General features: G+C 35.6%; 1 protein-coding gene across 1 annotated transcript in view; it reads left to right on the top strand.

Moving 5' to 3' along the window:
* The window catches only part of ADCY1 (adenylate cyclase 1), a 139,488-nt gene that overhangs the window by 106,325 nt on the left and 16,933 nt on the right, over positions 1 to 16,230 (top strand). Inside the window, exons 9-14 of the mRNA XM_058832517.1 lie at positions 2,470 to 2,664; positions 4,037 to 4,134; positions 7,386 to 7,470; positions 10,837 to 10,926; positions 13,779 to 14,035; positions 14,662 to 14,788. Of these exons, the coding sequence (XP_058688500.1) occupies positions 2,470 to 2,664; positions 4,037 to 4,134; positions 7,386 to 7,470; positions 10,837 to 10,926; positions 13,779 to 14,035; positions 14,662 to 14,788 (852 nt within the window). The remainder of the gene's footprint in view (positions 1 to 2,469; positions 2,665 to 4,036; positions 4,135 to 7,385; positions 7,471 to 10,836; positions 10,927 to 13,778; positions 14,036 to 14,661; positions 14,789 to 16,230) is intronic.

The following is a 16,230-nucleotide window of genomic DNA, read 5'->3' as shown; positions in this document are numbered from 1 at the left end:
AACTCCAGATTTGATTTTGAAATTGGCCATGTACAAAGCCTTCCAATTGGGATTTATTGTTATCCCTGGGTATTTTAAAAAATAACCCACACATTCTTTGAACCATATGCAATACTTTACAATGTATATTCTTGTGTATATGTATGTATGAATATGGTAATATACACAGAAAATCTCCTTGTGGATTTGTTAGTGATCTGATGAATTTTTTTTCATGCCAGAACATTAGCAGTAAAGTTCCACAATGCTATCAGTAATGGAAACAGTTGTTCTGGGCTTTTGTAACTTTTATGTACCACATCATAGATTTATGATATATTATACTAATATAAATACACTGTGTTACAATGTAGAGTTTTCAGTCCTCAAATCATGTAAATAAAGTAAAACTAGTGGGGTCTTTACAGGTTTTGAAGCCAGTACATTTCTGAGAAACATAAATACTCAATCTTGAGCATATGTATGACATGATATAAGTATACTGTGCAAAATAATAATAGAGATACAAATAAGAGACGTAGAGGAAATAATTATATGTAAGAAGCAGCTATTTTGATAAATAATAGAAACTTTAACCCTGTTTAAAAATGGCAGAATATATAATATAATTTATTCCATATATCAGAATAACACCCATATTCATCTACCCTCATTTCAGGTCTTAATGCAAAGAAACATCTATTTAAATGCTGTTTTTCTCCTCCCTGTTGTTATGCTCTAGGCTTAAATTTGAATTGCAAAAAATCCTTGAAGATGTATTTCTGCTGCAACTAATGCAATATATATGCTAACTAATTGTACTTTATTGAGAGCAAAATAGTCTATTTCTGACAATATTCCTAAAAGCACTCAATTTTCCTACAAATTATTGATACAAATGTTTCTTCAAGAAAACAAATTTCTGTCTGTTTAGAAACAGTGAAAATGGTTGTTTGGCTGGCAATTTAAGATCTCTAATCAATGTATGTCCCTAAGATTAGTTTTCATGTTGAAACAATTAGTTCTTTACACCAAAGACAATGTAATCTTGATCTGATAGCTTGAAGGAAAATGTAGGCTTAAAATTGTTTACTGCTTGTGTAGCCTCCTCTCTACATACAAAGTCAGCAAAGCAAGGCTTGAAAAGTTATCTTTGCTAGGGTCCATTTTTCTTCACAAACAGAAACTGAGGTATCAGTCAGCAGATAACCCTTCTCACTATTCCTAAGGATTTAGATATAATATACATATAAATTTTGTAAGCTAATGAACTGCTGTAGTTCACAATTTGTTCACTGATGAGGTATTCCTAATAATTTCTTGTGAAATAAAAAAGGAAACTGCCATTCCTGCAAGATTATTTAGATAGTGATAACCATCTTTTTTTGCCACCTGGATTAAAAGGATTTGTTGTGGTATAGCCTCTAGAATGGGCTATTTAGGACTGAGTGTCTGAAGAGAGAAATTTTGTTTTCTTCTTTAACATCTTTCTGACAGACTCTACTAACTGTATCCTGAGTAGACTTATTATTTCGTAATGGTTTGAACTGTCTTGAACTCTGCAGATGCAGGATAAAAACTATTCCTTTAACTTTACAGAAAGAGCAGAACTTGCTGAGTTTTGTTGTCAAATCTCTTCTGGGAAGTAGGCTTGATGCCTGTGCAGTCATAGAACAGATACGTTCTAAACCATAATGATTTAGATTTAAGTGCCCTCAACTGAAGGTTGCCACCAGTGTGGCTGAAATGCTGCTCACGGTCTCCTGAGCACTCTCTGTGAAAAATGAGACAGCTTATCTAAAATCCCTTTCAGATATGCTCACTGGAAAGGACTATGAGTAATCATTTTGTAGTTGTGCTATCTCAGCCGTGGAGGAGCCATTTAGGCACAGGTTAGTTCTGATAATTTGTTGGATGGCTCCATCTAGATCTTCAAGCGCACTTGAGGCATTACTCAAGAGGCCTCAACAAGAGAGCCAGTCAGGTGAGTTAAAGATAGCAATATTTGAGATGTCAGACCCTCTTAGTCACACATGGTCATTGTCCAAGACTTCAAGGTAAACTATTGTTTTGAAATATGTATTGTCACCTAGACAGTGGGACTTGTGTTATGAAGACTCTGGTTATCTTGTCTTCAAGATGTCCAGAGCTCCATGTCTTCTGTCAAGAAAACAAAGAAAAATAAAACCATTTTGCAAGGTAAAGTCACCCTGACTGGGAACAAACTGATTATTTCCTCAGTGGCAGAGGAGTGTCAGGGCCATATGTGGAAAGAATTTCTAGAGTTTTCTCACTGGTTTAAATGATATCATGATTTCAGGCAAGGAATTTTATAAAGGTGATATTCACACTGAGATAAGAACTCTGTCTTTTGTAGTTGCTCTTTTTAATGAATTCCACATCCTCTCTGTGAGCTTAAAGTAATATGAATAGCAATGAAAAATCTCACTGCTAATAAAATCTGTGCTTCTTTCTTCATCCATATTATAGAGGAGAGCGTTAAGGACAGCCTCTGAAAAACTCAGGAATCGCTCCTCTTTTTCTAACAATATTGTATACAACACTCCGGGAACTCGAGTGAACAGATACATCAGCCGCTTGATAGAGGCCCGGCAAACTGAGTCTGAGATGGCTGACTTGAACTTCATTACCCTGAAATATAAGCAAATTGAGCGTGAAAATAAAGTAAGGGGGTTTAAATTTATTTTTACTGATTTCACTGACCATAAGCCAAGTGGCATTGGGATTATTGTTTGGGCTTCATGCAATGTTTAAATTCTACTCACTATCTTTAAATACTCCACTGGACTGTCTCTCAGTTAAGAGGGTGACATTATCTCTACCTCCTATGGAAACACTTGAAGGGGATAAAAAGAAAGATTGGTATTGTCCTACTTGTCAGGATCCTACTCCATGTTATTTATCCTGTGTTTTGGTATTTCTTTTGCCTCTCCAAACTGCCTGAGTCACTTGTTTAATGCTGTCTCATTGCAATGTGTCTGCCTACTCACTCATCTGCTTTGGAGAGGTGTTAATGACAAAAAGATGCATAGGTAGCCTGATAAGTATTAATCCAGAAATTCTAGAAAATATTTTAAAAAACATTAAATGTTTGGAAAATGTTGCAATATTGCACCAGTGTGGCAGTACTGAAAACAGGGAATTTACTCCGATGTAAAAGCATGCATATCAGTTAACAATTGTTCCTACTTTGTAGGGTTGTGGTTTTTTTGTGAAATACAAATTAGCTGTATTTACAGCCTTTAGTCTGTGTGTTTGAAAAATTAAAAGAGGTATGGTTTTGAATTCATTTGGCCGTAGCATTTATTTTTCCACTGTATGTCACTATATAGTCTAAATTTTCATGTCACTATTGTTTCAAATTAGAAGGCTGTGTTCTGTATTGGATGCAAATTGGTTTTAAGCATAAATTTTGATTTCAAGTGTCCAAAGTATTTTATTACTTGGCTGTAACTTTTATCTTTCAAAATAAAAGCCTTCTGGTGTCAATTCTATTGAACTTTTGATCTTTCTGAGAAAATACTTTTGTGTTTCCACCCCTAGAAAGCTTCCTCTCATTAATACTGTAGCTTAGTGGAATCAGGGACAGCAGATGCTCCAAATTGAGCCCATGTATCTCATTAGAAACTGCCTCCAAGTCCACCCACTAGTGTCCTGTCCTGAGCAGCTGAGGTGACAGGAGTTCCTGAAAGCAGCACCAAAGGTGTTTGGCCTTTTATCATGATGAGTAAATAGAGGGAGGACCACGCCCTTCTTGTTCAAAGTGGCTGGGGTTTTTTTCTTGAAAAGATAAACTTATATCTGAGCCTAAACCAGTTTTGATTAGTTACAGAGTGAAAGAGAAGTCTGTCAAGGAAAATCTTGTGTAGACTTCCCTCATCTGTTTTTTCAGCATGAATTAAGCCATCATATTTGTAACTAGGTAGGGGCTTGTTTTATTTTAGGATACAGTTCTTTCTCACTGAGAATGGACAAGTGTGGGTGTCTGGGTATATATAAAATATTTACTGTCTTCATTTCTTCCTTTCTTTAACAGTACCACCAGCTTCAGGATGAGTACTTCACCAGTGCTGTAGTTCTCTCACTAATTCTAGCTGCCTTATTTGGCCTTGTCTACCTTCTAATAATACCACAGTAAGTTTCTATCTTTCACCATCATAATTCAAAATGGCACATCCTCAGACATCCTGCACAAGTCAAAAGTTAAAGTCTTTGGAAGGGGAATGGGCACCTAGGTCTGTATCTTCTCACACAGGAGATGCTCTGTTAGTATACCCCCAGTCCAATTGTTATCTCTTTTATTTGTCCACAGAAGACACTTTTCATTATCTTTTTTTTTTTTTCCTTTTGTAATAGTATGCACTTAGAGGAAGAAAATACATTTCAGATTTTATTTAAACTTTCAGTGGTTATTTTAAACTTATTTAAAGCATTTCTGCATTACAAAGGTGTTACTGCAGCTTTTCTAAATGTGTTTGTGCTAGTTTGGATTAAGTATTTCAGGTATTGATAGCTACATAGATAAAACGATACAGAGTTTAATGGTAACAAAGCATTGAAAGTACTCATCCAGCTGTATTGAGTCCTGCATTTATAGCCTTCATTGAAGATTTTGGTATCAACACTATCCCTACATAAACTTCCTAGTGCATATTTTGGCTATGCACACATTACTTGCAGTCTGACCTTGACTGCGCTAAAGTAAACTTAACCAAATTATGTGTTTGGAAGGTGTCCTATGCCTATTGTTGAGTGATTAGTTAGTGATTTCCTCAGATTTTGTCAGTTCTATATGAATGCTTACATAATTAAAAATAATTAGACCACTTTCAAATCTAGAGGTAGACAGAAGTGTGTGTAAAATATAGAAATTATTAATAATAAACTTTTTCAGATTAGAATATCAAAACATTAAAAATAAAAGTTGCTCGCTTTTACTAATGATAAGGATTTCAGTGGGAATAGAACTAGACACAGGATAATGCTTTTGAATATTCCTTTTAAATTATGGTCTTTTCTCTTCACAAATCCAGAGTTAGAATAATACTTCTGTGTTCTATTATTTCTAGTTGAAAGATTGAAAAATCCTTTATTCACTTTAATAAAATACAAATACTAATTTGTAATATAGTACCTTTCATCTAAAGAATTCAAAGTCACTGGCAAGAATCATAATTTACATCATCATTTTCAGACTAATGACTCTGCTGACTAATTGGAGCATGATTAAGAAGTCTTTCAAGTTCTTCAGTAAGCCACAGCTGTATACATAGCTGTACATGGGAGTTTTGAACAAGAATAAACAACATGTATCTGTGCAGTTGAAACTAGAATGAATTTCCAAGAATCATATAACAGCCTTTTGAAAAACCACTGTCACTTAAAAACCGCTGGACAGAGATTCGGTTTAAGTAGTGATCTGACAGTCACACAAGCTCCAGAAGAATGTCACCACAGAAAGTCATGAAGATGGAATGGGTTAGTTAAAAAAGCCACCCACTGAATGCACCTAAGTTCTTTCTTCCAGTCTGAGTAGTGGCTTTATACAGCCAAATTACTATTCTTCTTGGGCTCTTCCCTTGCTGTGACACAGATGTAAACATGACCTAAATTAAAACTTTGGAAGTATAGGAAAATATCCCCTCTTTCCAGAGTTTGGAGCTTTAAGCTGCTATTTAGATGGCCAAAGTAGTTATAGGTATGGCAAGAGAATGCAAAAGCCAAGAAAAGGCTTGCAATATTTTACCCTAAGGGGAGGAGTGATATATCACAGTATTTCAAGGAGGAGGTTGATCATCTGGACAAGAAAATATCATAGGAAAGTCAATTACGGCATAAATATACATAAATCAATGGCCTTGCCATTCTCACAATTCCTATCATCATTTGAGCAAACCAGTTGCTCAACTAAAGACACATTTTATATTCCCAGATGGAGGTGGTCAAAGTAAGGCTATATTCCTGTCAACCTAAGCTGTCCAATTATGGAGGCACATACACAGTGTAGCTGCTAAAAGTTCTGACTATGAGCCCTTCTAATGCCTGATTCTGTGTTTATTTAAAAAAAAACAAAAAAAAAAACAACAATGCAGCCCTTTTTAGATGCCAACCCAAATGTCTGTCAGGGTCCACTCAGCACCACTGTCAGTTGTTAGCTATTGCTGCATTATAAAATATTATTGCAGACATGTCCCTTGCATTCTTTTCTAGCGTGCTACCATCCTGAATACAAGTGAATTCTCTAAAGGCACAAGATCCTGCCTTGATTAATACTTGTATTCAGAATCCACACCAACAGCACCCAGAGTCACCTTCCCAATCTGGGTACATGTACTACACCACTACTCCCTGTTCCTGTATCAGCAGGAACTGTTAGATGAATTTGAAATCAAAGTCAGGTAGTTGAAACTCTGCAGAAGAATTGCATGCTTCTGCTGTTAGAAACCCTGTATAAACAATCTTTCCCCAGTAATTGTCAAGCGCACAGATACATATATGCCTGAATCCATTGCTCACATGGCTTCTGGACTGACTGGTTTGTTCTCACAAGTTAGAAAAGAGGGTGTGAAGATCATGTTATATTGCTGTCATACAGCCCTTATTCCATAGTTGGCACGGGGCCAGGCTGCCCTTGAGCAGAAATCAAATGCGCCAACACTGGTGAAATAATTTTTGGTCACATCCCCAGGGTACTTTTCCAAGAGAAGTTTTCCAGAGAAAGAAAGTTCTTGGTTTGCACCCCTCTTTTCATTAAGAACAAGCCTATTTTGATAGATGAGAAGAGGGAAGATTTAGAATCTGAAAATTATTACAGCATCTTTTTGAAACTTAAGATTTGTCTAACCATCAAGGAAGACTCAGGAGGGAGTTTTTCTGTTTCATTGGAAGGCAGCCTGGTCTGATTTTATTTGACTGGCAAAGTGTCTGAATTGAATGATTATTGATTTCTGAATCTTTGAGAAAGAGAAATGAGATAGAAAAGGCATCTGGTAACTGTTAACACAGCTGCCAAGGCCAAGTAATTGAGTTACACACTCCCCTTACAAGAGTCATCATGCTGATTACCCTGCAGTAGCCTACAATTAGAAAGTGTCTCTCCTGACGACCACACATTTGAATTTTTGAGGTGCTTTGATATCATTGGTCAGAGTGGGGACCATTTACAGGGACATTTACTAACTTCATAGTCCTGGGAGCAGTGGACATCACTGCTAAATTTGTGACCGTTCGTGTAAAGCAAGGTAGAGGGAGAGAACCTCAACCATTTATTTAAAATGTATTTATTCAAAATAGTATTTCAGAAGGATGCCAACAGCAGTTTGTTCTCATCTATTACCGTGTTGCATTGCATTACTTCTCTTACTTCTATTGTGTTTTGATTCTAGGAGTACCGTAGTTCTCGTTCTCCTGGTGTTCTGCATATGCTTCCTAGTGGCTTGTATTATGTATCTACATGTCACACGAGTACAAGTAAGTGATTTAAGATTTTGTGACTGTTCTTCCTTTTGGTGGCCATGGTATGTTTGTCCTTTGGAATATGAAGCCATCAGTGTATGCTTCACAGACTCATAGAGTCTGAAATCTATGTGTTTTAAAGTTCCTTGGTAAGTAATGTGTTAGACACTGCAAAACCAAAGATCAGTCATCTGAAAGTAGGCATTTTACATGAGTAATCATTACAGCAGTGTAGCATTCAGTGCCATTAATTCTATGCTTTCTTTTTTTGTTAAATCTTCCTTGAATGCCTACCACTAAATATTGTGCTTAGATAAACTGCTTTAGCCTGACTTCTTTCTGACCACAGAGCACACAGGTTCTCCCTTTCATTCCAGCTGGTCTGGGTGTAAAGTCCTGCTAACTTCCCCTCTGTTTTCAAAATTTTTCCTGCCAAAACAGCAGCTGTTTTGATAGTAAAGCACAATGTTTTGCACACACAATCCTTGGCCTTTTCAAAACCTTTAGTAATGATTAATTCTCCTGCATTATATTTTCACAACAGTAATGATGCAGAAGGACTTTTGGTTATTTTAGGAGAGAAATAGGTCTGCCAGATCAGAATAAAGCATCTAATTTTTATTAGATTCTAATTTTCTGATGAAAGAAATCTGTATTGGATTAATAAAAATTTAGTCTTTTCAGAAAACACACCTACACAGTTAATCAGCTTTGCTGATTAGCACACACTAATTTCAGTTTTAAAAAGTGCCCTTTGGCAGAAGAAAAGCATGTGTTTTCATGGAAACATAAATCATATATTAGCAAAGTGTCAGGTACTGAACAGAACCCTACTTATGAACTTACAAAATTATTTGGGAATAACTTTGATGGTCTCTTTTTTTATTAGGGCAGAGTAGTTTATAATCTGTTCCTCTCTCTATAGGCGATAGAAATGCAGACAAAGTTTGTAGGAAGTAACTGCTCTTTATAGCACTTCCCTGGGGCTAGTGCAAACATAAGAAGTGTTCCATCTGTTTAGTCAGTCAAGAAAATATGTATTTATTCCAGGTTCCTCCAGAGATTCAATATTACACAGGCTCAAATCCAGCATTAGAAAAATTATTAGAAAATAAAGAAATATAAGACCTTAGAATATCACAATTTAAAACTTTGTGGCAAAAATTTTTCTTACTATAAATAAAATTAATATGATGTGGATAATGGATATACAATTGTAAAACAATCATTCCCCTATTTTAATCAGTCTTACGCAACTTACTTGCTCTTTCACACTGCACAAATGACTCAGCTTCTCCATGCTTTAGCATTAAATACCTCATTCATAAAACCACTTTGACAGTATTCTACCTACCAGTTACCTAGAATTTTGGTAATCTGACACTACTTAATTAAGTACACACTATTTAATAAAAATTCAAATAAAATAAAACTAAGAAAATTAAGCCCAAAATTCTATGCTATCGTAAATGTGCATATGCAGTCTTAGAATTATTTAAAGTCAGAAGTAGAAATCTTATTAGTTTCAGAATTTTAATTCAGATGCGTCTCATAACTTATGTTTTAATGGTTTCTTTGCCATTTTGACCAAATAGCCTAGCATGTCAACATTTAAAACATATACATACTACAAAAAATCAAAAATAATTGTGTAATGTGTCAGGACATGTAATCTGTGAATATGTATTTTGCTTTGTCCCTATTAACCATCCAGCATTATCTTCAAACCGTGGGTATTATCTCTTTAATAAGAAGTAGACAATTTATTTGGTTGCAAACTGAATTAATGGAATTGATATTGTTTCTTCAAACAAAATTATTTTGTATTTTATTTATATGGATAAAACCACACATGTTCCACTCCATTTGTATACAGGATTCTGATCTAGTTAAGTGGACAGTTTGATGGGTAATACCATCAAAGCATTGAGGATGAGACCTCAAGTATGCCAACGTGCTTCATTAATCGCTAGTGCTTACACTGTATGGAAAATTAGCTCAGATCCATAATACAGATCTACTGTTTATATGATATTGATTGCTCCACACCTACGTTTACATGAACTTAACCTCTGATGAAGCCAGAATATATTTGTAGATAATAGTTCCTTTTTTTTTTTTTTTTTTTTCTGTAATCTCCGTATTCTCATGTGTCACAGCCCATAGGAAGTTGATTCACCTATAACTACCTCAAACTTTTAATAATGTGTTTGCACATACAGGGAAAATGTCTCTGCATACGTGAAAGGAAGGGGTTGAATTTCAATGCAAGATTTCTCTTTTGCCAAGGCTACAGTAGCCTCTCTATATGATTACTTTGTTGCCTGCTGGAAGTGATGCTTTTGAGGCCAGTGATACCCATGAAGTGAACAGTTTTTCTTCAAAACTGTTGACTTTCATCCAAAAATCAGGTGTTTGCTTGTTCCATTTGACCTTAAGTGAAATTCAACCTTGATAAATCTCAGCTTCCTCCACTTAAAGGGCACAGAATAGTGCCCACTTTAAATCTGACTGTTTCTTGGATTTGGTTCTTGATCCTTGATGTCACTAGAAGTCCTGTGGTTTGAAAGATACATCCAGATAATAGATGCCCCAAACATTCTTAGTGCAAGGGGAAAGGAAGCAGCTTTACCTGGAAACAGAGTGGATCAGAATGACTGGAATGGACCTAAGTAGGCAGCCTGACAGACTTACCCTTCCTCTCTCACATTCTGTCTCAGGCTTCATAGCAGCGAGGTCTTGACACTTAATAGTGTGATAAATGAAATCAGGGTAAAAGTGAAGATAAACAAAATGTTCACATGACTCCATTTCACCAGATATTTTTGTTCTCTACTGCTGTTTCTGGCAAATTCAATGTTTCTATGGGTCACAATAATTAAAACTACCCTGGCATTTAACCTGCATTTTATAACAGAAAACATATATACCACTCCAAAATTCTATGCTATCACTGTATGTTCTCTTGGATTACAATTTGCAAGGCAAAGGAGAGGAAAATTTGCAAGGCAAAAGTTGCTTTAGGTACTTTCCCCATGAGAGCAAAATCAAATGCCATCCTAGAATATTATTTGCATCATGAGTAGATGTACAACTAAAATTTGTAAGAGTTTTAATTATAGTGTGAAATAATGTATAGCAATAGTAATTTCACATTTATTATCCCCAAAACTGTGATTACCATTAAAATACACCTACACTGTAACAAGTGTTATGTCATGTTACTACACAACAGTAACTGCAACTTCATAATTTGCAGTATAGGTAAAATTTCTGTGTCCCTTATTCACTTCTCTTTATAGACTACCAAAATTAACAACTCCACTTTAAAAATACTTTAAATATTTTACCTATAAATCCTTTCTTTTTTTTCTTTCTTAGTGTTTTCCAGGGTGCCTGACAATACAAATTCGTACCATTTTGTGTATTTTTATTGTGATCTTAATATACTCTGTGGCTCAAGGCTGTGTGGTGAGTATTTGAATCAAGTTTCACTTAAGTTAGCATACTGTTGAAAGAACAAACTGGTGGGGATCCATTAAACACATACCATATTCTCATCTGATGAATTCCTACTTGTTTTATTATTCATACTTGCAGACCATGCTTCTTCAAAATTAAACCCCTTTGCTGTAATTTGAACTTGGCTTGAGACAGTGTATTGAATTAGGAATGGCAAAGCTATTAGCAAATTACACAGATAATACCTATTCAAAACCAATATCAATTTATATGTCAAACCTTAGCATCATGTAGATTACTGGTGTCATGTACTTTATGAGAAAACTGTTTTTAAATGTTTAACTTGATTTCTAGTTCAATGGCTAATATTTTGTGACAGACGAAGTATGGTCAAAACAAGATTATTATTTGTATGTGGCAATTTATAGAACAGACTTCTGTGTAATAATGGGGATATTTTTAGTCCAGGCAGATCAGAAACAATGGAGAGATCTTAAAATCTTGACAGTTTTGTGTAAAGAGAAGAGGTGTTTACTCTGTGCTACTTACATGATCTATTCACATCTAATGTCTAGAAAGTTTCTGTTGTATTAAGCAAATGTCCTCAATACTTCTGAAAATCTGAAAACTGAGCTTCCTTTACTGTAACTTAGCAAAGAGTTCAGCGTGGTGGACCTGTATTCAAATGGTATTCAAACTTCCACCTAAGTATTTGCCAGTCAGTTGCCTTGACAAATTTCTTAGTGCTCAATTTTAGCATTTTGGCTTCTAATGCTAATGGATTAAACATGTTAGGGTACTCAAAGGAAAGAATCCATACAAAAATAGCACACGAAACACAATTGGAAATGCTGAGAAGGCAGATGTTTCAAATCATGCCTCTCTGCAGGAATTCGACAATGTGTTCTGACCATTCAGAAGACGTGGGCAATTCTCAGTGCTGAAATGCCAAGAACCATACTTTGTATTTTGTATTTCATATTTTGTATTTTGTGTATTCACTTGTCCCTGGATCTACCCTGAGAACATAATAACTAGCTTATCCCAGTGAACTGACTGGGCAGAGGATCGCTTTTCTGTAGATTCCAATGTCCTGAAAGGAACCAAGAATTACTGATGTTGAGACATTTCTGGGAATTCCTGAACATAATCTGTGTGAGTAACACACAGCTCTAATAGCACACAGATGTATATATGGTTCCTAATGTGGACATAAGCACAAATTGCATAGAGCTTTGCACTGATTCCAGGCTAGCTTCTCAGCAAATTTTGTGTGTCTGGCTTCGTGAACCTTTGTGAATCAGCCTCCACACTTACTTCTGACACTTACTTTGACCAAATGAAGCAAGCACCATTGTTACCACTTCAAGATAGTAAAAATGAGAAACAGCCCTAATAAGCCCTAATGCAATGCTGAACAGTGGAAGACAGATTAGGATTCACTCCAACAAGGCAGTTACAATTTAGAATTCAGTTACAATTTAGAAAACAACTTTATCCATTCCTGAACATTCCTGAACTTTTAACCTAAGGAGAACTGTTTAATCAGTAGAAATTATTAGTTCCTGCAAAGTAATGCCTCTAGAATTCTCATCTATCAGAAGAGCTAGGTGTTGCTGTTCCACTACTGGTTGTACAGCATATTATGTTTTCCTGGATGGATTGCACATCACTGATGAAGCCCTCTTGCATGTGTATATTTTTGGATGAGTTTAGTATGAAAGCATTTTTAAGGATATTGAACAAAATCCCATTAAAGGGATTTTTCATTTCATTCTCTCAATCTCATTTCATAGTGTTACCCATTATGAGTTTAACCCATTTTTTTTTTTTTATTTATTATGTCTCATCTTTCTAAGTTAATACAACTCCCTCTAAAATACATGGTTTAATCACCCTTCAGGATGTCAGTTGCTTTTACAGCATGCTATAAAATGTCATTGTCAGTGGTTGGGATGAAATAAAAAGGTCTTATAACACACTTCAAAAGAGATGCTTAAGTACAGGGCAGGGTTTATGTGATGGTGCCTGTTAAATCAATTTCACACTACCATCCCACTCTCCCCTACTTATACTAACTCTTATCCTTTTCCTTTGTAAGGGGTGAAGGTTGGACTGCAGTTAAAACTGGAGCTCTAGGGACTTGCACTATTTGCCAGAAATTCCTCTCTTCCTTGGGTAACAGCTCTGAGATATGTACATGACATTGTCTTTAGGAAAAGCAGGTTAGACTTCCCCAAATTTCCCATAAGAAATATACTAAAAAATTTATTTCCCAGTGTAAGAAGGAAATGGAATTCCTTGGATAACTGAAATGACAGAGTTAATTAAAGATGAGTCCTTGTATTTGAAACATATGTGACAGCAGAAGTAGCTGTGAGATGGAAAAAGATATTATGTTCAGTTTTTCACTCAAAATGTGTTTTACTTCATTTTTAAGTAATTGAAGTTTATATGATTTATACAGTCAATAAAATGAACATTTATTCCTGTGCTCTGCACAAGAACTCTTTCACCTGCATGGCCACAAAAAATGTTAACTGAAGTTTCTTAATTTTGCAGGAATATCCTGGCTTGAGAATCTCTTAGGTTTGAGCACTGAGAGGGAAACTATTGAACTAATCCCACATTTCAGTTGGTTGCCCTTATTGGCATCTAATTAACAAATCGTGTCTCTCCCCTAAAACTCAGTGGAGGATTGCAGGAAAAGGAAATTTTAATACAACATTGAGCTGAATGGGAACTCCTCAGCCATATTTTTTCCGATTAAAAATGAACTACAGTCAGCCTCCATAGCAACTATATTTCTATTTATTTCATATTTAACTTTCTTCCTTTCTCACCTCTCTTGTCTTTTCTAGGTTGGCTGCATGCCTTGGGTTTGGAATACCAATTCCAGCAGCTCAATAGTTATAATTTCTCCTGGTGGAACGAATAAAACAATGAATGAACTTCCATGTGAGACGGCCCACTATGCTTTCCTTTCCTGTGTAGTGGGGACTCTCACCTTGGCAATATTTCTACGCGTATCTTCCTTGCCAAAAATGATTCTCCTGCTTTTTGTTACAATTTTGTACATAGTTATTCTGGAACTCAGTGGTTACAGAAAAGCAGTGGGGTAGGTATCTTGAAAAATTAAACAATGAGTGATTTTCTATAGATAGTCACATATTGACTACTTATTTCTGAATTGTCCTCTAGTGTTCAGTGTTACCTAGGACTGTAGACTCAGTAGAGCATAAGAAATACATCAGTCATCTTCTCCCCAGCAATTGTAGGATCTAGTAATATCCATCAACAGGTGATCAGCTTTTGGGAGCCGGCAACAGTTGCCCCATTGTTCCGTAGTTTTATGCTAATGCACCCCAGCTGAACACACTGCAGTCTAAATATCATATGGAACAGAAAAACACAGTTAAAAACTTAACTGCAATATTGCAGCAGACCTCAGTCAATCCCGATTTCAGCTAAGCTTTTGAACTTTTCAGTGTTTTTATATTTCCTAATTAAAAACATGCACACACATTACAATAATGCACAGCATCTAAAAAGCCTCAAGAAGTTGTATGTTTGTGTGATGCAGTGATCAGATGTACTATCACCCATCTCCCTGCCCAGATGAGCCTCTTCAGAAAAATCTAGTGATTAGGAGGTACCCATGTGTTCTAAAATAAACATCTGATATTAAAAATGTGCAGTGTTGGGTATCAGATCTGGAATAACCCATTTATTCTTATTTTTAAGGGGTGGATCCTTTTATATGCGTGGCTATGAACCAATACTAGCTATTTTGCTATTCTCTTGTGCTTTAGCACTGCATTCAAGGCAGGTGGATTTGAAACTGCGTCTGGACTACCTCTGGGCGGTGCAGGTAAATCACAGGACTTTATAGTATCCATGCACACAAAATAATGTCTGACTCTTTGAATTGCTTTTCAAATACTTTCAGGACAAATTACTTGGACTCTGACACTCAAATATTTTCATGTTTCTTGGGGTTCACAGAGAAAGATTACTTTAGAGCTTTCTTTCCACACACTTATAAAATTCATTTTTCCTGGAGAAGTGATTTTTTGTCTCTTTGCAGTTGCTCCAGTATATCATTAATCAAATAATATATTTATATCTAAGATGCATTAGGAATAAACTGTTATCGATATAAATTTTAGATAAAAAAATTAAATCCATGGTTTTTTTTATTTTATATTACAAAAAGGAGTGAAAGTAAATCAATATTCAGGTAGAGTGAAAAGAAGCAAATAAAACTGATAGAAGGAAATATTTAAACCTATATTATACAAAGAAACTATGGACCTCTTTCCCAGAGGAAGATCAGAAATTTATTTAAATACCAAGTGCAGGGACCTCTATTGAAAATATATTTCCTAAGTATCAGACACAACAAAAGCCTATAGAAATTATATTAGCCATAACACGGGCATCAGGATATGTCTACCTCCTGTCAGCAGTCTATTCCCACCTCCAGACTGCTTTACACTAGTCCCCAAGGGAAGGAGAAAGTTGAATATGTAAGTTTATTTTGTGGAATTTGGAAGTTATCCTTACAGTAAAGCTTACACACCTGTGGTTGACAGAGGCCATATTATGTTCTCACCTGCACCCTGTTAAGTATTTTGTCAAGAGGACCATTTAAATCATCATAGCACTTACTTTTGCACCTAACATCAGGACTGGAATACATGGGTTGCTGGTCGACTGGAACATATCCCTGGCTCCAATGTATTACATAAAATGGAGAAATGAGTTATGACTTAGTTCTATTATTTCTGCTTGAAAAGTTACCTAGCAGTTAATCTGTGTATGGATTTCTTATTTGACTTGATGTCTAAGAATGTGTTTACCTCTTTTATTCCTTAAGATTATTTTTTTCTATAATTTATATGAACTCTGTTGAGTATGATCATTACTCTGCATATGATAATTTAATTTTTGTCCTGTGGCCTGCAGTATTGATAATTGCTGTGCCTGTCAGCCTCGGAAGCTTGTTTTTGATAAACTGACACTAGTTTCTGTTTGCTGTGGTGCCAAATACAATTTTCAGATGGAAAAAAAAGATCGCCTGATTTTGAAATTCAGTGCAGCATCTGCCTTGATGGGTAGTCACTAATTTTATATAAATTGGCACACCATGCAAGTATGTGAGTGCCATATGACCCATTAATACAAAACCTTCTGTATGTTATTACTAGCCCTGAAATAGAGTAGGAGCAGAGTAATGTACCAGTTTTGCTGTCCTGTGACCTTTCAATGGACCAAGAGTGAGTTCCAGCATCTTAAATACTTTTCATCATT

The sequence above is a fragment of the Poecile atricapillus genome, chromosome 2 (assembly GCF_030490865.1).
Source record: "Poecile atricapillus isolate bPoeAtr1 chromosome 2, bPoeAtr1.hap1, whole genome shotgun sequence".
In the NCBI taxonomy this organism is placed as follows: Eukaryota; Metazoa; Chordata; class Aves; order Passeriformes; family Paridae; genus Poecile; species Poecile atricapillus.
The sequence above is the reverse complement of the archived record's forward strand: the minus strand, read 5'-3'. Positions and strand labels throughout refer to the sequence as shown.